General features: G+C 31.5%; 1 protein-coding gene and 1 long non-coding RNA gene across 2 annotated transcripts; both read right to left on the bottom strand.

Annotated features, from left to right (window-relative positions):
* Positions 1-753: 753 nt before the first annotated feature.
* Positions 754-18,285, bottom strand: LOC134706052 (uncharacterized). The gene is made up of 10 exons (XM_063564761.1): positions 18,247-18,285; positions 16,770-16,917; positions 15,419-15,510; positions 13,863-13,934; positions 12,479-12,566; positions 10,941-11,020; positions 8,470-8,529; positions 2,682-2,781; positions 1,054-1,115; positions 754-783 (listed from the first exon to the last, which is right to left on the bottom strand). The coding sequence occupies exons 1-10, from the start codon at positions 18,283-18,285 to the stop codon at positions 754-756; spliced, it is 771 nt and encodes a 256-aa protein (XP_063420831.1).
* A 4,194-nt stretch (positions 18,286-22,479) lies between these two features.
* LOC134708206 (uncharacterized) lies at positions 22,480-24,249 on the bottom strand. Its single transcript, XR_010105816.1, has 3 exons — positions 24,195-24,249; positions 23,171-23,345; positions 22,480-22,724 (listed from the first exon to the last, which is right to left on the bottom strand). It is a non-coding gene; the product is annotated as an uncharacterized LOC134708206 (long non-coding RNA).

Raw genomic sequence — 24,249 nt, 5'->3', positions numbered from 1 at the left:
TTTATATCATGTTTTACTAAACGTCTTTATTGATTATTTTTAAAGTATAACTAAGGTTTCAAATCTCAGAGGCCGAATTGATCCTCCCCGGGTTTACTTTTATTTCATATCAAATAAAGTCCAGTAGCTCCCCAAGTTTTTAAATTTTCATACATCCATGGCTTTGTCGCTTTCTTTAACGGTTACGGAGGAGATGCAGTCACATGTTAATTAGTGGTCGTGGATATGTTTGAACTTCAGGAAATAGTTAAATCAAGGGAAGCAGGACAGACACAAACAATTTATAGAGAGTTACATGCACTTTAATTATCCATCACATGGACGAGACAACTGCTGATGGACTTACCGTATAGCGGGTTATTTTCGCGGGGTGTAAATTTTCGCTTATTTTCGTGGATAGAACAAAATCGACAAATTAAATTTGAAAGTGAACATTCAAAGGTATTGATAAAAGTTATGAATCCGCCAAAGAAATAAGCGCCAAAATATTTCGTAGACCTATTTCAATGAAAATCGCGATATTTTATACCCGCGAAAATAACACGCTATACGGTAGTAGTTAATGATTCTGTATTACACAATTAACAAATATCTCAATTATAATATTCTACAGAAATTATTTTGAAAGTAAGACATAAACTCCCTGAAGCAGATTAAAATAAAATCAGATCTTGGCTGTTTTTGTATAATTACTATCTAATGTTGACCAGAATTTATTAATACAACGGGTTTAAGTTTGTTTAATTTTATTAGTCATCCAGCAGAAATTGTATTAGTATCAGTCTAAAGGATATAAACTGATGACATTAAGCAACTAACAATATTAATGAAATCAATATTTTTTTCTATTGAAAACGTTAAGGGTAAATGTAAGTCTTACCTAGTCTTGATTTTAGTTCCGTCTCCGTATACCCCCTTGGTTTTTTTCAACGCTGGCACTGTGATCTTTTGATTTTGTGTGATAAATTCTATTTTAAAAAACCCATCCATTAATAATGAATTATTTCATCATTTATGACATAATACATAAAGTAAACGTATTTCTATACATACCTGGTTTGCATGGCAAGCGTGAGAATCGTGATCCTGACAAATAAGGCCTGCAACTTGATGTCCTACAAGAAAAACGATGCATTATATACTAAGCAATAATATTTGTTTAAATATTTGAAAAGAGCAATGGGCTGACTTTAAATAATTGGCTATATAATGTTATTTCCTTTAATAAAGATAACTGAACTTTACCAAGATACAATGAAATGTGCGTCGGGCATAAAATAAGGACCTGTCATTATTTACCAAGAATAACAACATATTTGTCTTAAAATGGTTCAACCAGTGTGTGTACAGCCCAGTAGTCAGCACCTTTTGTGCTGACATGAATTATCATTGATATGGTTACATTTATAAATTGACTGTTTACAAAATATTGAATTTTTGAAACGCTTAGGCTTTTTTTTTACCTCATGCATATATTACCTTAGCCGAATTTAGCAAAATATTTAGGAATTTTGGTCCTCAATGCTCTTCAACTTTGTACTATATTTGGCCTTTTAAAACTTTTTGAATTCGAGCGCGTCACTGATGAGTCTTTTGTAGACGAAACGCGCGTCTGGCGTATTTACAAAATTCAGTCCTGGTATCTATGATGAGTTTATTTACGGTAAATTATTGTTTTTAAAGTGTATTTTTTACATGCATGATTTAACATCATGATTGTAATATTTAGATATTATTTAGGTAATTTAACATTATAAAATTGACAAATTATCTTAATCTGTCTCGCGTTCTTTTCGTTTTTTTACTTTAAAATCTGGTTCTGCATTGAATTTTGAACTTTTTTAAAATTTGATTGTTTCGAAAACTAAGGATTTTTAGACCCCAGGCATAATTTACCTAAGCCGTATTTGGCCCAACTTTTTGGAACTTGGGATACTCATTGCTCTTCAACTTTGTACTTGTTAGGCTTTATAGATATTTTGATATGAACGTCACTGATGAGTTTTATGTGGACGAAACACGCGTCTGGCGTACTTAATTATAAACCTGGTACCTGATAACTATCTGCTGAAGCGCGTTACTGCATTAAATTGAACTAAAAAGGGCGAAAAATTTAAGGAGTAGAGACAATTAAGACCTTATTTGTGCAAATTGAAAGGTTACCATACTCATTGTTAAAAAGTCACTACGATACAAGGTGTTCATAAGATAAGAGCAAATTTCTGGTCTAACAATACCATGGCAACAAACCGTGACGAAATTTGTACATTTGGTGCAATATTGTTATATCGTTGTTTCACACCAATTTTTAAGTATATACTGGATTAGAAAAGTACGTGTGCACCCTAGAATTAACTTTATATGACTATTGCTGCTCTTAAATTATTTCGTTGTTTCTTGTCTGCCAAAATGTTTCCACATAAGATAAAGGTCCATTTTATGGCGTAATCGAGAAGTCATAAGATAAAACTCTCATGCAATTATTTAAAATTTCTTGATTAAATGCAATGAAAGTTGGGGTTGTATTCTTTAAAACAAATATGGCAGTAATCGTCTGTGATAAACTAGCCTTTATATATTAACATCTAAGCGTCTATACAATTCAATTATCACTCATGAATATCTAGTAGCTGGTTGACAATACGAAAACACAATGTTCTTTTTAATAATACATTATATACCTGCAAAAATGGAGATAAGAGTATGGTCTACACAAGTCCTAGTGTCACAAAAGCACGACGATCCAAGGCTCAACAGATTCGGCAGACAATGCTGTGTGTTCTAAAATAAAGTTTTTTTAATTTCTGTGTCATTTGGTCACTTGTGAAGAGTTGGCATCGATTTTCGATTAAAACGCAACACATTTTAAAGAAAACTTTTATTATTTAACATACTAATTCTAACCATCATTGCAATCTATATAAAAAAGAATGCATAACAATAAACATTTCTATAACATAAAATGTTACATTATTGGCTTTCTTTGGGTGACTCATTCATTGAAAAAATTTAACCTTTAAATTTTGTAAATACATAACAATGATATAGAGATCTTTGCAGTAAACTTAACTGTATGAAATGTCACCTGGAGCGATACCGCCAGGTGATAATTACTTGAATAGTGAAATTACCGACCTGACAGGAATTAACCCATTTGATGTATTATTGAATTGGGGGAGTATAATTCCCCTGGAATGAAAAAGGCGTTATAAATGAATTCATAATGATGAAAGAGTGAAAGCATTCCGCTTAATTCGGGGCTGGTATCATTGATGAAAGCTACATTTAGTCCATGCTTCTATTGACATTTAAAATACCTCCATTGAGGAAGAAAATCCAATGAAATTAACTAAAAAATATTACTTGTTATAGTAATTTGTTCTTGACTGATACCATTATGAATATTTTCACTTGGACTGGCAACATTTAACAATTAGATTTAAAAAAAGGTATTTAAAGGTGCTGTTTCACGACAGTCCATGAAACGAAAACTACTATTAAAAAAGGGACGAAAGATACCAGAAGGACAGTCAAAATCAAAAATCGACAATAAACTGACAACGCCATGGCTTAAAAAGTAAAGGACAAACAGACAAATGAAAGTACACATAACACAACATAGAAAACTAAATTATAAACAACACGAACCATACCAAAAACTAGGAATCATCTGAGGTGCTCCGGACGGGTAAGCAGATCCTGCTCCACATGTGGAACCCGTCGTGTTGCTTATGAAATAACAAATCCGGTAAAAAGTCTAAATTAATAGGTCACATTTATGAAAGGGAAGGGGACTGTAGTTACGACGTAAGGAACATATCCGATATCATTTGTGAAACGATTTTTCAATATTCAACCAACTCGTGATTTCAACTTCACCATTTGGAAACTCTTGATTTAATAGCTTCATTGTGAGCAACAACCCTCTATCAAGAAAATCATGATAGGAAATGCAAGCACGGGAATATCGTATCAATTAAGAGATATTTACACCGTATGCAGGTGCTGCTGGAATTTTGCTACTTAGAAATGGAAAGTTCACAATTGGAAAGCTGAAATCATCTCTTTTGTCGTGAAGTTTTGTTTTCAAGCGACCCTCATTGTCAATTGCTAGATTTAAGTCAAAATATGAGGCCGATTTTACTGTATCTGTTGTAACCTTTATCTCTAGTTAAATGGGATAGATGCATTCGACATAGTCACCAAATTTTTTAATTATGTAGTGAAAGAACATCATCTATATAGCGGAAAGTAGAGTTAAAGGATATTGCTAACTTCTTATCTTTCTTCCTAAGAAGTTCTGTATGAAATCAGCCTCATAATAATAAAGAAACAAGTCGACAGGAAGAGGGACACAATTCGTTCTCATTGGAATGCCGATAGTCTGTTGAAAAACACGTCCTCCGAACGTAACAAATATGTTGTCAATCAAAAAAAATCAAGAATCCTGATAATGTAAGTTTCTATTAACTTATGGTAAATAGTTCTTTAATAATGATATCATGATTAAAACATCGAATTAAGTGTTTAAACATAAAATTAAATATTTTTTACGAGTTGAATTTTTATACTTATATATGCATATGGTGAGTATAGAACGAATCAGACGTGTTATCAATCAAATACGGGTCAGTCTATCTTCCATTACTTTTGTTGTGATTCCTTTGAACTGGATAGTAGCAGTTAATAAAAGTTTTAAGTATACAATGAGTAGATCTTAATTAACAGCTAACAAATAACTAATTGAAAACATGTTTACAAATTGACATTATCAATAAAGATTAAATCGATATAAACTAGGAGCATTGGTAAAGTTTCTATTACTGTGCCTTGACTATGGGTGTTAACCTTTACCTGTACGTATTGTTCAATCATATTTTAACATTGACAATACATTAGGGACATTTCTATTGACCAGATTTAATTGTTAGATTTAAATCTACTTGATGCTACCTGTACATTTTTTTATTCACCTAACCCAAAATTCCATCATGCTTTTCTTGACCTATAAAAAAATTGAAAAGGTAGAAATATTTTTTGTTTTCAGTGTTTTAAATCCCAATATTGATAAAAGTTATGAAATTTACAAAAAAAAATCTGATTTTTTATTAACTGCATATTAAAATTTATGAAAGTTAAAACTGTGTTGTCAGTGCAATGAGATGAGGTGGTTTCAGTTTCAAGATGGGTTATATGTTGTGCATTTATTTATGATTTCCTTTCCAGATTTTCATTTTGGATTATCATATTTGAAATATTTGAAATCTATTTGAATCGATGAGCATAACATATTGGATTTATTAGGTCTTTCCACCTTTCCTGATCAATCAATCATGTTTCCGTCTCATGTGTTTAGTATAGGGTCTAAGATCTTTGTTTCTTTTTCGCTGTTTCAATTGAACCTATCCAACGTGTTTAAGTTATAAACCAACCAACCAACCAACCAATCAATCAATCAATCAACCAACCAACTAATCAATCAATCAATATGTATGACTGTTTATTTATGACAGTATATTGAAGGAACAAACTCTATATTATTCAAGAAAAATGGAATTTCAATATTGTTTTTACGTCTCTTCTGAAAAAAAATCCATATGTCCTCTGAAACTACACGTCCAATCGACCTCAAAATTTGCAGTCAGCAGGGCATACATGTACTAAAAGTTTATAAAACAACATGGTGCAGCTACCTCTGAAGAATGTTCCTAGAGAAAAGAAATGCCAATGCCGTAAAAATGGCTTGCTAGGTCCGTAAATCTCAGTGAAATCGTACAATAAAGTGTCCGCTCCTAGATTGAAATACTGATCTGTGTAACAAACTAGTGCCGAAAAATGCATATTTTAAGAAAATAATCCTTAAACGTGTTTTAAAGTTACGCCGGATCATTTAAATCCAAATCATGCACTGCTGGTGAACTGTGATCAAAATGTCAATTTCCTACAATAACAATAGAAATTACATGGTGTGCATTCCGTCTCTATACATGTTGTCTGTTGTACACCCCACCTAAAAAGGAATAAAAATACTAAGTTTTCGTTATAATAAACTCAAGTCACGTGATGTCTCCTCAATCTGGCGCGCGCGCAGTACCTAAAATAAAAGAAAAACTTTCCAAACTAAACATGAAACTTCTCCGGTAACACAATACTATAGACCCGCACCCGGAGGCTTCCTTTTGCTTGCTCCTAAACAGGAATACATACTAACTCAGTGATAATGAATGCCATACTTAGCTCCAAATTGTACACATGAAACTAAAATTAGAAATAACACAAGACTAACACAGACTAGCAGCTCCTGATTTTGTCCAAAAATGCGGCGGGGTTAAACATGTAGAAGTCCGAGTCTGATATCAGAAGATGTAACCAAAGAAAATAAACACAATGACAATACTACATAAATAACAACAGACTTATAGCAGTTAACCGACATGCCAGCTCCAGACTTCAATTAAACTGATTGAAAGATTATTTCTGCATCATATGAATATCAGGCACAATCCTTCCCGTTAATTGTTAAGTATCATACCATCATAACATATATAAGAAGAACATTACCGTGTCGTGCCAACAACTGGTCTTTAAATAAATGTGTTAAGTTCCGATGCAAAGACCCTATACGTGAATATTTCAATAAAAAATGGATGTGAAATACCTGAACGTATAAGAAATCGGCATTTTGAGCTATATATATATATGGAGTATACCTTGCAGTGTTTTTCTTTGAAATCTATTTTAAGATGACTTTTGTGCAAAAAACACTGCGTTTACTCAAGCAATTTCAATTTGTATAATATGGTTGAGTAGATCTTAAATGCAATTTTGAAAACATTTGTTATACATTTCGGGATATGTCATAAGAGTAATTCGCCTGTTTAAATGTGATATATATCATGGAAATGAAACAAAATGTTAAATTCATATAGTTGATATAGTCTTATGTAGTATCAAAGAGAAAAGAAAAAGTAAAATATTCCAAAATATTTCTTACGTTTGGATAACGAGAATGTGAAATTGGAAATAATCATTATAAAGTTCTAGATCAAATATTGTTTAATTGAAACATATACTTTTGCAATTGAAATTTAAAAACACCAATACTGTGGATAATAGTAAAATCATGTGATATAGTGAAAATATATGAAGAAACGTATCCACATATTTGTAAAAAGTAAAATCACAAAAAAAAACTGAAGTTAGAGGAAAATCAATTCGAAAAGTCCATAATCACATGGCAAAATCAAATAAAAAAACGCATCAAAAACGAATCGACAAGAAGTGTCATCTCCTGACTTGGTACAGGCATTTTCAAATGTAGAAAAATGGTGGATTAAACCTGGTTCTATAGCGCTAACCCTCTCACTTTAATGACAGTCTCATCAAATTCCGTAATATTTACATTGATGCGTTAAATAAACAGACACAATAAATAAAATAGTCAAAATATGGGTACATCAGTCATCATCTGAAAGTTAGGATAATCATTTTAAATATGATAATGGAAATAATCAAATATTGCAAAATTATGTACCTGTTTTTGGGGATATATATATATATCATGGGAGAATGAACAAAATATGGACATAGAAGAAAATTAAGTTATATAGTAATAAGCGTGTATAAATATTCAAAATCTTTGATAAAATTAGGAAAATGTTAAAAATTATTTCAGATAAAGAAAATGGAATACTGGATGAAATGTAAAATATCGGTGTCAATTTTAGAGTAAATAAAATGGTTCATTTAAATATGATTTTGATATTTCAATATGAATATTCACAAGCACTTTCTACAAGGAACATGTCAATAAGTGTAAAAACAAATGTTTAAATGAAGGAATGCACACAGTTGTTTATTAAGTGGTCATATTCTAGCATTATTCATACCATATAAACTAATTAAGACTAAATGCATATTACGTTATTCAACAAAATAAAAATTGAAATCTTAATGCCCTATTTATAAGTTTAGAAAACCTATCTCAGTTATATTACAACTGTAAAATATAAACATGTAAAGTGATAGGGCAGCATCTAGGTAGACTCTAAATTAAAATCTTTGAGTGATAAAAAATATGTTCACCCCTTCCAATTTGTATTAAAGAATAATCCTAGGTTAAGAAAAATTTCAGGAAAAAAGAATGCTGATTGTTTTAGTTTGTTGAAAAAATCTGTACAGGTAGATTTAAATCTAACAAAACCAACTGATCTTCTAGCAGACATGACTGATAGCGTAAACTTGAACATGGTACAGCATGTTTAGCATTGCGTTACCTATCATGTAAAGCTAAAATGGTAGCTTAATATGGTTTGAATTGAAAAAGTTTGTGATAGGAAATGTTTTGATTTGAATGGTAAATGTCTAATTAAATCTTGATTTTGATTGTGAAAAGCTAGAAAAAATGAACAAAAACTTAACATCAAAAAAGCAACACATTTTACTAAATAAGTGAAGTTTCTTACTTACATGTACATCTGCACATTTCAGATGCAATTTGTCGAATTTCTCCTCTTCAACAATACAATACTATAAAAAAAAAATAACAAAATTATTTTCTTTGTTTTAAAGCATGATCTCTATTGATAATTATGTATATATGTTACATTGAATTTGTATAATCAGGGATATGTAGAATCACTAAAATCATTTATACACAATCCCTGAAAATGACCAGTGATTTTACATGATCACTGAACATTTTAATAATTATTCTACAAATTCCCTTATATTATTTCAGGGATTATCAATAATTTAAGGATCCTTTGTTTGATACAAAAATTTATTAAAAACAAGTTATCATTTTTTTCATTCGTATTCTTTGCAGGATTAAATAATTTTGCTTTAAAACACAGAAGATGATTTTAAAATTATAACCAACACGGGGTTTCGAGATACAGTGAAGACTTCAAAACGAATGATATTAACATTCACTTTAGAGCGATAACTTTATACATGTATTGTTTGAATCTTAAAAAGCCAGCGTCTTGTGGATATTCATGTTCTATTTGTAAATCCACAGAGCATGTTATTTTTGGTACGTATAATATAAAACAAGTTGTTAAAAAGATTATGGAACATCTGGTTTGTGGGTTCTTGTTATTTTTATTTTTGTTCAAATGAAAATGAACTACAAAGTAAAAAACAAATAAAAAAAGGCAGATCTAAAGATTGACAAATAGAATAAAATTTTAGAGGTAGTTTGCATTTGGTGTAATATTCTCATAGCAATTCCAAAGAGTAAAAAAGGAACAAAATGCAGATATTGTTGTATAAAACAGATACTTATTTTAATATATTGTGTTAAACATTTTAATATATTTTGTTTAACATTTTAATAAATTGTGCTTGAAATTAAAAATAAAAATGGGTTTATATTGTTCTATATTGATATAGTGTCAACATTTTACTATTAATGTTTTTAATGATGTTTTATTATGATTTTAAAGAATGAATTATTTGACTTTTATTCATTTTCTTTAGAAATAAAACTTTTACTTCATTTAAGTTATTATGTAAAATCCCTGACGTTTTACCAGTGATTATACATAATCCCTGAAAATTTTAATGATTATATAAAATCCCGAAACTAGCCAGTGACTCTACATAAAATTTCAGGGATTCTACCAAAATAATCACTGATTATACAAATTCAGTGTAATATATATATATATACAACTGGTTATTTACAATTGTATATTTTTATTTCATTGACAATACGATGCAAGATCTACACGCTAAAGACAAACTGGGTATAGCATTATATTTAATTTATAGCTGTTTTTTTCTTAAAGTCATATGAAACGAGTGAGTGGTGAAAAATTATGTTTATCTAATTCTTGAACCAATGCATGTATATATCAAAAACTTTAATAGTTCTCTGTGCCCGATTTTATCATTATTTCCGCAAATATATCATATTATCGTATTTTTTTTTCTCTCTGTTTGTTATGATTCAACAAATATGGCTGCTCATCAAATGCCGTGTTTTGAAGCCGAGTTTTACCGATTATCACCTTATAGTAAACAAATCACAAAAAGCATGGGTATCGAGCACGTTTTTAACATGTATAATCAGATATTTGTTTCTTTCAATGACAGATCTATGCGTTTTGCGATCACCGGATTTTTACGAGGAGGGTTACGCTCGGGTCACTATGCATACGGAAAAATATGTCGGCGAATTGCTTCCTGGAAGCAAGCAATTAAAAATAAGTAAACTTCTTCTAAATGTGGACAAATTAAAGAATTTTCCTCAGAAAAATGTATATGTACATAAGTTGTATAATGAAAACTATCCATTTTGTTATAAAAAAACCATATGCATATTTTTTCTTAATTTGAGGTTTCTTATGACTTTAAAAGATAGATATACACATCTTCAGTACAGCTTTAGAAAAGGTAACGGAATTAGCTAATCATAATCAAACGTTATCTCCCCAGCTAAATCGATTATATTGAGGTTTCAGTGTTGATAAATATTTATTAAAACGTTTTCAGTAATATTTACATACGCTATTCATAGTATGAATGAAAAAAACTAATGACCAGTTGTTACAGATGATTTTAGTAATTATTATCCCATATCAATAAAACTACATAGTCCTTTTTTCTATATGAATCGGATTTTGAATATGTCAGCATACTCACCTGCTGAAAAGGTATATGCACCGCGCAAAACGTCATGTGTTTTTACGTGTATAATTTTGGTAAGCGTTTGATGCGCAAATGGTTTTCGTAATTAAATCCCTTCACATACATTTCTTTGGGAATATGGAATAAAATAATTACTGTCTTTTAATTTGTTTCGGTAAATATGTGGTCTAATTGACTTTTAAAAAAAATGATATTCGCTTCGGCCTCAGTGAAAATCAGATTTTCAAAAGAAAATTCAACCACATATTTACCTCATCAAAAGACAGTTAGTTTTTAGTATTTACCTGATGTCCATGACACACGTGATCACCACACACCAGGTCATTTTGATTGTTTGAAGTAATAGCATGCTGACCAGTTGCTGCTGTAAGCATAAGTAAAGTTCGTATTAAAGATTTTTTGTGTTTTTGGTGATGTTATTAATCATGATTGATATATATATATATATATATATATAATCTGCTATATATATATGATGAAGCAATTGTAATCGACTGTCATAATTAAGAATAGATAAAAATAAAAAACAGTTTGCTCTCAAGACAAGAAACCAATCCACAAATAGAAGAATTTGGTATCAACCGCGTTTTTTAATAGACCATTCTTTATTGGTCTGAATTTCACTCGATAGAACTCCAACATGTTCGAACTTGTTCTTGACATATGCGTGACCATTTGATATTTTATAGAGACTTCACGATATTCGATTTCTTTCTAACCTATGCCCGTCCCTTGGTGAATCAGATTAGGTTCTGCAGACCATTTTCACTTATTTCCTCTTATATTTCTTTTAACCAGCTACATAAAAAAGTGAAATTAATATTAAGCATAATGTAAATTTCAATGAAGATAATTTTTATGCATTAATTTATTTTTATGGAATTAAATCAGTTGAGCTGAGTATATATTTTAATGAAATGGACACGTTTCGGCGAAACGGATACATTTAAGTGAATAACACGTTTAAGATGTCTATATGATATATGAGTACACATCATCTCCTTTAAGGTTTGATTCCAATGCACGTACATGTAGTGCAACACTTGTATATGTGTTTTACAAGTATGTCACTGACTTACATATTTAACAAAAAGTAAAATCACAAAAAATACTGGCCTTAGAGGAAAATCAATTCGGAAAGTCCAAAATCACATGGCAAAATCAAATAACAAAACGCATCAAACACGAAAGGACAAGAACTGTCATATTCCTGACTTGGTACAGGCATTTTTAAATAATATCGTTACAGTTTGATAAATTTATTTTGCAATTTTTAAATGCTGCAGGTGTAGATCTTTGATCAATGATTAGCTACATTGCATCTTAGTATTTGATAATTAGCGTACAATACACATATCAACTAGTATATTTTTAAAAATGTGACATGGACAAAGTAAAATCACCAAAAAAATGCACTCAGAGGAAAACAAATCGGAAAGTCCATAAACAAATGGCACAATCAATTGACAAAACACATAAAAAACGAATGGACAACTGTCATATTCTTGACTTGGTACAGACATTTTCAAATGAGGAAAAATGGTGAATTAAACCTGCTATTATAGCGCTAAACCTTGGTCGGAGTACACAAAATACCAATTGTAAAATAAGAAGTGGTTTGTTGGCATTGAAACATCTCTCACTACAGACCAAATTACAAAGAAGTAAATGATTATAGGTAACCGTATGACCTTCAACAATCAGAAACAACTAATACTGCATAATTAGCTAAATCAAAGACGCAGAAATCCCAAGCATGATTAACAAGGAGTAAACATTTCTAACAAAGTACGATAAAACATTTGCTATACATCAATAATACCTTGCGTCTGTTGCACACAGTAATAATTATTGCAGAAACACTCATAACCCACGCCTAAAAGTTGTGGACATCCATCACGATCCGCCTGCTTTTAATAGAAATAAAAGTTGTGCAGATATTAACCTGTTTGAAAAAAATAAAATAACTAAACGCACTCTATTCTTATATTTGTATTTCCAACAAACAAACACACACACACACACACATTATCAGAGTGCAAGTTTTAAAGGTTTTATAGTAATATCAGCAGTTGCTATCTTATAGTTCGTTTCTTTGTAAGTTGCATTGTCGTTATTTTGTTGTTGCCCTTTATTGTTTCTGATGATCCTTTGTCTTTCTTTTAAAATTGATGTGTTCCCCTCGGTTTTAGTTTGTAGCCCGAATTTGTTTTTTTCTTAATCGATTTATGACTTTTAAACAGTGACATACCACTAATGGCTTGATTCATTGGTATTGAGACAAAGGACAGACTATAACTTATATCTAAATGTATTTTTTTATTTAAAAAAAAAAATGTTCAACATTTTTACCATACGTAAACAAATGAATTAGTTTAATCGAAAACGATTAGAAAAGGGAAGAGAAAAATTAAGGTTAAAAATAAAAGAGGGAAGGAACGTTAAATAAGGAAAAAGATTGGATTTGTCGACTTAGTAAATGTATCTTGATGCATGCATCAGTCACCAAGAAAATGTACACTTCACATAGGTAAACATGAAACATGATCACGGAAAAACTTGTGTAACCCGCGGCAATTTTGAGCCTGGCCCAAGTCAGGAGGCTTTGGCCTTTGTTAATCTTAGTTCTTGTGTATAACTCAGAGTTTAGTATGACGTCCATTATCACTATACTCGTATACATATTTTTTCAGGAGCCAGCAGAAGGACGCCTATGGGTGTGGGAGTTACTCGCTACATTGAAGACCAATTGATGGCCTTTGGTTGTTGTCTGCTCTATTGTCGGATTGTTCTCGCTTTGAAACATTCCCGATTTCCTTTCTCAATTTTATGAAGACCATCTTCAGATGGTGTTGGAATATTTCAAATAAAAACGTCTACACAAAAACTATATATATATGCTGTGAGTAAAATTAAATATCTTAGAGCTAAATTTTCTTAGGCAGTTTGTTCATCATTAGAAGTTCCTTTTCAACAAAATAAAAAGTGATTTTGTTTTGTGTTTCGCTAAAAAAAAATCATTCAGCCCTTGAGCTACCTCTCCCCATGAATATCAAAATGAACCCATTATAAACGAAATCTTTTATTCATATGAAAAATAATTTTTAATAAATCATTTTTTTTTCATTTAATTAAAAATCTCTCTCTTTAATTCTGCAACGTGTTCACTATTCGAATTTTACAACCACATATTCTCTGATACTTACTTTATATGGTTCATTATGTTTTGAAATGCATTGACCATTGAGCTGTCCATTTGTGTTGTGCAATCTGCAAACCTATTAAGAAATAATGTATATGATTGATTGATTGATTGATTGATTGATATGTGTTTGACATTATTTTCAAAACTGATTTGCCATTTCGTTGCGAATTAAGAATAAGAATGCATTTCACTTCGACATATTAATTTTCGTAATGTCATAGGGTTGTTAAAATGATGACCGCGCGCTAAGTTTTAGTATGAGTCGTGGAACATCGGTCATCGCATTAGCTTACCAATAAAATTTAAAAAAAAAACCATCCCGTTCTAAAATAGATAAACAACATAAGTTAATTGGCTCATTTGCACAACAATTGAAATATTCAAGAACATAATGAGACAGGGTGTTAATATATGTTGGAACTGACCCACTTCGCTCACATGATGTTTAATTGGAATGTTTACGGTGGAGATCAAAAGTTTGAAAACATTGAAGTGTTAAGACTCTAGTAGAGTGAAATACTACCGTTAATCTTATTTCATTATGTTAAATCGAACAAAATTTTCCAAGTTCCTTTAGCATTCCTGATACAGGTGGGTTCGGATGTGCTATTTCGATGCAGGTTTTTCTCATAGTGTTTTTTTTATACTTTGTATAGAATTTTTTCTTAATTTGTACTTTATCGGGGAAGTCATTATGATTAGCAATACTGTATGTAATGTCAACACCAAACGTACTGTTATGTTGACCTCTTTGTCAATTCTTTCATCCAAGTCACAATTTGTAAAAAAGTAAAAGGTCAAAGTACGGTCTTCAACACAGAGCACTGGCTCACACAAAACAGCAAGCTATAAAGGACCCAAAATGACATGTGGCAAACCATTCAAACGGAAAACCCAACGATCTTATCTATATATAAAACGAAAAACACTTATGAACCACATCGAAAAACGACAACTTCTGAACATCCGATTCTTGACAGCAAATGCAGCGGGTTATACCGTTTTTGTAGGTACCAATCTTTGACCTTACCGGACAAATTAGTGTAACATCACAACATAAAAAAGACACACTATGAAATAGCAATTGAGACGGCTTAACTCATTCCAAAAAACATACTATGTCTGTAAAGTTGCTAACGAAATTTTGTCAATATACAGATTCTATACTCACATATATAGTAGGAGGTTAAGTGAGCTATATATAACCAGGTTTAATTCAGTAATTTCTTCGATAAATCGCTGCTTAAAGTCAGTAATATGATAGTTTACAACGATAGATAAAGTTGAGCATTTGATTTTATGCGTGCATTCTATGACATTCTTTTGATTAATATTGTACCTACATGTAAGGAGATAAATTTGGAAGAACTTGTATCTTATCATCTGTGCAAGTTTTAACAACAAAATTATGTGTTTAAAATACACATAATTTATTAAATTACAATTTAGAATGTAAGATGAAGATTTGTTTCCTTTTGAATCATATCTTTACTGCAGTAGTTACAAAATGAGCATTGTATAGATACATATTTAAATATTTGGAGTATGTTAAATTACTTCATCATGAGCACAGTGCGAAGTCAAACACAAAACGTTATGTTCTGCATGGCCTCCTCCTGCTCCTTTACTGCCTGCATTAACCAGTAAAGCTGTTAGATTAAAATTGAAATCTAAATAATTATAATACTCGCACTTAAACAATATTTACATTCATGTACATCAATGAATAAGATGAAAAAGTTAATCATGAACGACTGTGGAGAACGTTGAAATATAAAAATGCTAGTAAGTTAATAGAAAGAATAGGGGAACAAGTTCGCAACTCGCTTTTCATTTTAAACAGTGAATTCTTTATGAATATTGTCATTTTTTGTTTTCATTGATGCAATTCATGATGGTGACAGTAACGTAAGGTAACATGATTATCTGGGAACGTGATGTCTTTAATATGAACCAGACGTCTACACTAAGGTATCAAGGAACATATTTAAATTTAATATGGTGACTTTAATGATTCCATGACGTCTGCACTAAGGTATTTATATAAGACAATAATATAATCTAAATATGGCGACATCAATGTTTCTATGACGTCTGCACTAAGGTAACAAGGCACTATTAATCTAAAAGTAATATCTGTATTGTTTCCTCTACCTCTGCACTATAGTATGAAGACAAAAATATAATATAAATGTGGTGACTTTTATGTTTCATTGACGTCTGCACTAAGGTATTAAGGCAAAACAGTATAATCTAAATATTGAGACTGTAATGTGTCCCTGACATATGTACTAAGATATTGGGGCAAATATCTAATCTAAATGTGGTGTATTAAATTATCCCTGACGTTTACACTAAGGTATCAAGGAAAATAATTTATCTATAAAATTTGATGTCTGTTATGTTTGCATGACGTCTGCACTAGAGTATAAAGACAAAAAAAATAATATAAATGTGATGTCTGTGATGTGTCCCTGACGTCTGCTCTAAATGCGTTCTTATTTTTCATAACGTTCATTGTATATATGTAAATGAGAAGATGTCGCATGACTGCCCATGAGACAACTGTTCACCAGATAGTTTCATTTGTAGGTCACCTTCAAGCATTCAACAATGACCAAAAATAACTGCGTAGTCAGATAGGCCCAACAATGACAAATGTAAAACAATTTAAACGAAAAAATCAACCACCTGATGTACACACACATTAATAAACAAAACAAAAGTGATAGACAGCAATGTTTTAAATATCATTAGAAGGTTTTCAAGTATGCGCGTTAATTTGACTTTTTTGCTTTATTATATAAAACTCATTTATTACTATTTCTGTATCCTGTTGTGGAAATGATTATAAATAAAAATTATAAGTAAAACAGACATAAGCAATAATTTGAGCAGTTGATCCTACCAAAAGAGAACTGAATTATTCCTAAGAAAATCCACATTTTCCAATATCTCAATATACGTGTATTACTGTTAGATAAAGTTTTACATAGGAGTGTTGCACGCACTGGCTTAATTTTATCTATTACAAGGCTAAAGGCATGTAATCTTGACTATGAATGAGAGCAAATGATAGAAACTATAATTATTCAAAACTGAAAGGTTAGACTATGTAAAAACAGCTGTTTAAACCAAGTGTTACTGTACCAGTATATTAAGTTGGATAGCTACTACATTTAACCCTCAGGAAGAAACATAGAACCCTAAATGATAGTACATAATTCTAGTATATTCAGTTTTTATTTATAGGAGTTCAAAGCATTAGATTGTTTACATTTGCAAAGACTAGTAGTGCATGTGAACTGTTCATTTCAGATTTTTAATTAAAAAAAGAACAGTTTTACTTGTAAAGGGAATATCTAATGCAAATTGCATTGTCTTTAATTACAGAATTGCAACTCATAAGATAGTGGTCACTCAGTAAAAAATAGTTCAATTAAACAACAACGAAGGGACAAACAACATTCGGATAGACTACACATAAAACTAACGATTTTCGAGTTACATGGGACACGACAAAAAGCGTACATGATCCCAGATGCTCCAGAAAGAACTAAATTATATATTCTAAAAAAACACTCATAGAAAACATTTCAAAAAATTAAGTGTCCAGTATCCTTTCATAAGCTATTTACCAAATAGTTTGTAAGGTTTTACCTTTTATTTATCTATAACAAGTTTTATGCTTTCTTGTGAATGTCGTTTTTTCTAACATCCACAATTTATCAGATTGTTTTATATCTTAACAAGAAATTTTACAACAGACACTACATGTTGTATTACTTCAAAAATATATGTTCTTTCTATCCACGATACCATATTTCCTCTTCTTATCAAATAATATAAGCTACATGTAACAGTAGTGTTACAGTGAAATAAAAGAACAAACAATAATCAAAGTACTGAAGTACTAAACATCGGATGCCCGTTTTTTTGGTGGATGGCCAGAAGTACTTGTCACAGAAAAAAATCACATCTCTATACTTGAAACTGAGGTTAATGTAGAAGAATTTTTTTCTGAGAAGCGGTCGTGCGTGGATGATGAATAAATAATAGGAAATTCAAAATCACAGTAATAAATAGTATATTGCAAGCATACAAATCAGTATAAACTGGTTTGTTGTTATATATCATATTCATGTTACTGTATACATAATTTTCATCAATTTGTATATTATTCTATTCTACTTTTTTAATAATAGTGCAGTGCAAATGCATGGTGGACACTCTTCTGTAAAACTTCCGATTTTTCTAAAAGATTGAGTAAGATAAGTAGGCATTTATATTTTCCCGCAAAAACAATCTTCCATGCAGATTTACCGGTCCTTGACGGGAGTGTCGCAAATCGTTTTTTGAGATTTTCTTCCACATTACTTACTTACTTGCTTAGGCCCTTGGCTTCTCAGGGGAGCATAGGCCATTGACGAACTCCCTCCATCTAATTCGATTTTGGGCAAGCTTTTCTAGTGTGTTCCAGTTGTGCCCTTGCTGTTTTATTTCCGATTCTGTGTCCCTACGCCAGGTGTTTCTTGGTCGTCCTCGGTTTCTTTTTCCTTGAGGGTTTCACTTAAGTGCCTGTCTTGTAATGCTGCTTGCTGGTTTTCGCAGTGTGTGGCCTATCCATACCCATTTTCTTTTCTTGATTTGGATGTCAATGGGTTATTAACCAGCTCTTTTCCATAGGTCTTCATTTCTTACTTTATCGAACCATCTGATGTTCATGATTCTCCTTAGGCAGTAGTTGATGAACCTTTGGAGTCTAGACAACATTGTTTTGGTTGTTCTCCATGTCTCTGATCCATACAAGAGCACTGATTTAACGTTGGAATTGAAATTTTTCATTTTTGTGCTTCTTGAGATGTACTTGGCACTCCATACTTTCCCTAGAATGTTAAAGATGACTCTGGCTTTGTTGATTCTTGCTTTTACATCATCGTCTGTACCTCCTTCTATATTGAAAATGCTTCCTAGATAAGTAAACTCCTCTAGTTCTTCTATGTTGGTGTTGTTCATCTTTATTGGTTGTTTACTTTTGGTATTGCTCTTCATAACTTTTGTTTTTTCTTCGTTTGGTTTGAGTCCAAGCTTTATAGATGTTGAAGAGAGAAGGGTAGTTTTTTCTTCCATTTGTTGTTGTGTACTGCAGGATATCAGGGCTTTATCATCTGCAAAATCCAAGTCTTTTAGTTGTTGCCACATTGTCCATTGGATTCCATTTCTTTTCCCTTCAGTTGCCTCTTTCATGATGTAGTCTATTGCAAAGAAGAAAAGAAAAGGTGATAGCATGCAGCCTTGTTTTACTCCAGTGTTAACATCAAAACTCTCACTAAGCTTGCCTTCATGTATAACTCTGTATTCATGTTGTTATAGGAGTTTCTGATGATGTTTATGAAAGGTTGTGGTATTCCATAGTGTGCCATGATGTTCCAAAGGGTTTCTCTGTCCAAGCTGTCGAATGCCTTTTCGAAGTCAACGAAGTTTATCAGTAACGAGGTGTTCCACTCTAAGGACTGTTCAATTATTATGCGTAGTGTTGCTATCTGATCTATACATGATCGGTCTTTCCTAAATCCTGCTTGTTGTTCAGAGTTTTTCGTCTATAGCCTTTAGAAGTCGTATAAGGAGAATTCTATTTAGTATCTTTGCTGCTACTGATAATAATGCAATTCCTCTGTAATTTTTGCATTCTTTAAGGTTGCCTTTCTGTGGTAGTTTTATTAGGTGACCCTCATTTCATTCCTGAGGCATTTCTTCTTGCTGTCATATATTACGGAAAAGTTGATGTAAGAGGTTAGCTGTTAGGTCTGGGTTGGTCTTAAGGGCTTCTGGTGGAATGTTGTCCGGACCTGCTGCCTTTCCTGACTTCAATTTTTTTACAGCTTGTTTAATTTCTACTTTTGTTGGTAGATTAAGATTTATGTGAAGCTCTTCATCTGCTTTGTTGATAACTGGTGTATTAGCTGGAGGTTGTCTATTCAGAAGTTCTTCCACATGCTTTGACACAATTTTTTGGCACGTGTGCATAGTTATTATTTTACTTATATATATCTATCTAACGACAAAACATTTTCATATTATTAATAAATGTTCTTAACAAAAATATTGTTATCAGTATTCATTGAAGTTATAACAAACGAAAAGGAATGATATGTTGCGTTCGTTATCATGTTTATAGATCGGTTAAAGACCCAAAACGAATATTACGTAATGGAAATAGATGCGATAGCAATACACCGAAATACCCTCACGGTCATCCGCTGTAAAAATCACTTAACTTATTAGATCGATACATACATAAAAACAAACGTAACAGAAAAAACAGAACGGCAGAGTATTTTGATATTCAAACATAAACGACTCAGAATACTCGCAGTTACTGACTTGTTGAAACTTAATTTGCAGATAAACCCGATTATTTTTTCACTTATTGATTCAATTAAAATGTGTTGGATTATTTTTGTCTGTATTCCTATATACCTACGAAACAAGTATGGGAGAAAAACGTTTCGTAGTAGACACTATCATAACCATGCAGTCGTTTTTACTTTTTTTACAACTATATTCGTGCAAAACAAATAACAATGGTTAGTTTCATATAACTTCCAGTATGTTTTTTCAACATAGAATAGGGTTGATGTCAACTACGAAACTTTTTGTTCATTATAAAACGGTTTTTGTCAACTACAAAGCTCATTGAAATGTCCACTACGTAACATGAGTTGTACCTTCAATATATTTTTTAAGCAGAGGGCTTAATACCACTAACATATAAATGTTCATTATTAAAAATATCACGTTTGTCAATATTCCAACTTCCAAGTTGTCCATCTGTTTCAATTTCTATACAAATCTAAGTTGAAGCGGACGTTTTGTTTGGTGGTAGCCTTAGTAGAGAGTTCATTTATAAGATACAAGCTTAAGTTAAAATATTGGTTATTGAATAACAGGCTATCGTTAACATATTTGAACGTGAAAATTAGGAACTTAGTAATATGTTTTTTTCTTTTTTTAGAACTTTTGTTGCCGTGAATTTGAAACAACAGACAGGGAATGCACATGTATACACAAAATAGCCATTTGAAATGGCGGCTCTTCTTACAAATTGTCAGACTTGTCGTTTTGACATGCTTTGCAATGTCCTTGTGTTCGATGTGATTCAAGGCTCCGTGTTGAAGACCGTACTTTGACTATTAATGGTTTACTAGTACAAATAGTGACTTGGATGGAGATTTGTCTCATTGGCACTCCTACCACATCTTTTATGTATTTAATGAAACCGTTCTGGAGAAGTTTTCTGAACATATCGCAAAACATTCCATTGGGTTGTGAGTTGTTTGAATTGATGATGTATTTAAGGTTTGCCCTTTGCCCTTAAGTGCCAGTCTGCCTATGAATCAGACAGTGTTGAAAACATGACCAAAAAACCCACCCAATTTGACATAGATTTCAGTTCATCACATGTAGTTATGCACAAAAATAACATTCATTTTCATTTTCTCTTCTGGTAATAGAAGATACAATTTAGTTGAAATGCACTAGAAATTAACGAATAAGGGGGATAACTCTGTAATTTGCTATCATTCTAACAAATTTTCTAATCAAGTTATTTGATATTACCAGACACAAACAAACGAAAGACTTACACTTTTTAACGATGGTTAGTATTTAATAGCATGATTAGCTCAGCGGGTTTTTTCTAATCATGTTTCAATTTTTACATAATTGCCTGATTCTTACAAAGACTGGCACTTAATTGTAAAAAAAATCTGACCAAACTGTATGTTTACAACTTTTTTTTATGGAACACGTTTTCCTCTTTTCAATTATATAAAAAAAAAACAGGTGAGAGTTCTTCCGGTAAAGTAATTTTCAAAATGTATTATGTACTAGTGCCTTCACCAACAGCAAAATGAATCAACTGATAATCGCATAAATGTTTTTGATAAATATTTATTAAAGTGTAACAGAAATTCCACAATCAGTGCAAATGTATTGTTTAGAAATAATATATATATATATATATATACACACACTTTAAAAAATAGTGAAAATAGTGAAAACCTTATAAAATATGTCGTTAGTTTATCAAAAGGCATTGTATAGCACATACATTTTCATTGGTGAAAAACTGTGTTATGGGATATTTCAGTCTTCTATTGCTGAAACAATCTTGAAACACCATTAATTTAGCAAAAAAAGCGAAAAATCAATGAGACATACACAACTAAAGCAACAAGAAAAAGAGACCAAACAGATTTTTTTTTTTTACTATGCAAATATCTCTGTTAATTAGTTCCGTCCGAATAACTTTTCTGGATTTTTCTTCATCAGCCACGTAAAACTAAACTTAAGAGCCATAGAAATATAGATGCTAAAGTATCTTTATCAGAAACAAGTATTCAAAACGAACAGTCATCCTAGGCGAGCTTTGTCAAGATGGAGTAGGATTCTAAGTCTCTTTTAATTACAAGATTTAGATAAATGAACGAATATGTGTATTTTCTTTAGACCTTGCATTTGTGTGACAATCTTCGATACAAGTTTTCAATTACGAAAACAAATCTTCTTTAAAATGTAGACGATCACTTAACCTATAAGAAATAACAGATCAAAGATAAGGTATGAAAAATTTATTTTAAAAACTTTATTTGAGATATAATATTCAATATATCTTGTTCTTCATCGTTATTATACTAACGAAGAAGATGAAGGCTTCATGTTGACATTACAGAGATCTCCTGTGCAACAAAAATGGCACTCATGCGCATTAGGATTGTTGACAACCCCGTATTGTGTACAGTAGTTATAAGTAGCAGAGTCATTCGTCCATTTGGAGTCGCATACTTGTTTTGTTACGCACCTAAATAAAAGAAGGATAACACACGTATAATTCACCTCACGTATGTTGTTTTAAATTTCTTTTACTAACACCACGAAATTTATCAACCCAACAATTATTTTTCTCAATTTTACAATTTGAAAATAAAAATATTTGTTAAAACATTTTGCAGAAAACATGTATCTTCTTATAATAAAGGGTCTATATTGAGGATTAAATATAATCTAGTTCATGTTTTTTTGGTTTTTTTAAAGACTGATAGAGTGTATATCATGCCGTGTTCTCGTGGTTTGCTCTACTTAAAGCGTGTGCTCACTTGTGTATCTAAATTTCACATGTATTTCTACTCGAGTACCAGACAAAATTGCTAAGAAGAATAGAATAAATAAAAATCCACCACGACAATATTAAAATAAGTTCAAAAGAGCTATGAAGGTCAAACTTAAATGTTGATATTAAAAAAGTACCTTTTGAATACATCTGTATTGCCATTGGTATCTTGATAAACATCTGTCATACAATAATCATATCCAGCTGGACAAACTGAGGTAGAACTGTTTCCGTAGACATCTCTACTGTAGCAGGGAATCAACTGGTCAATATCTCCACATGTATTGCATGTTATAGACTGTGTTGAGGGAGCTGTCAGGATATTAAGGTAGAATTAATAGTGTGATTGGATACCTTAATAATAAGTGTTTGAAATTACTTGTTTGATAACAATGGCATACAGCTAAATGTATCGTTAACGATTTTAAAGGGTTCAGCGATTCTTTGCATTCACTCGAATTTTCTCAGCCTTGGAAGGTGACAATCCCGCACCATATTGTTGTTATCAAGATTCTATAAACTGAGTTTCTGATTGAACTAACAGTTTTAAAAACAATTATTTTGATGAATGTAACTGGACGACGGACGACATACGCCAAGTGACGAAGCATCTCACACTTGTACGTCGTGCATAGATAACTTTAGATGTATGATTAACTGAAATTGCTTTTTCAAGAATGATAACTGTATTTATAATAAGGACATCTTTTAAGATCAATATGAAATAAAAGTTTATGGGATGCAAAATTTTTCTAATTTAGATCATACATGTATCTACCTACGCGTGGTATTCACACGTATGCTTAGAAGAAAGCAAGGTTGTATGGTCATAAAAGGTATAAGTCATAAATATTTTTTTTAATTATCAGTACGGTCTGAACAATACCCACACCAATTAGAACTGTAAGATTATCAAAAGTTTGTAAACCAATAGCCTTCTACAATGAGCAAAGCCCATACCACATAGTAAACTATAAAAGGCATCGAAATGAGAAATGTAAAACAATTTGAACGAGAAAAACTCACAGCCTAATTTATGTACAAAAATATAAACGAATAAGTAACACATCAACAGTAATTTCATTTATTGGTAACTATCAATTGCCACCCAACAAAACGTGACAAAAAAATATCATCATACCAACTTGTTACAAGACTTACCTGCTGCTGTTGTAACTACTGGTTGAGCAGCTGGTGGAGCTGCTGTAGTAGTGGC

This window comes from Mytilus trossulus, chromosome 2 (assembly GCF_036588685.1).
Source record: "Mytilus trossulus isolate FHL-02 chromosome 2, PNRI_Mtr1.1.1.hap1, whole genome shotgun sequence".
Classification (NCBI taxonomy): domain Eukaryota; kingdom Metazoa; phylum Mollusca; class Bivalvia; order Mytilida; family Mytilidae; genus Mytilus; species Mytilus trossulus.
The sequence above is the reverse complement of the archived record's forward strand: the minus strand, read 5'-3'. Positions and strand labels throughout refer to the sequence as shown.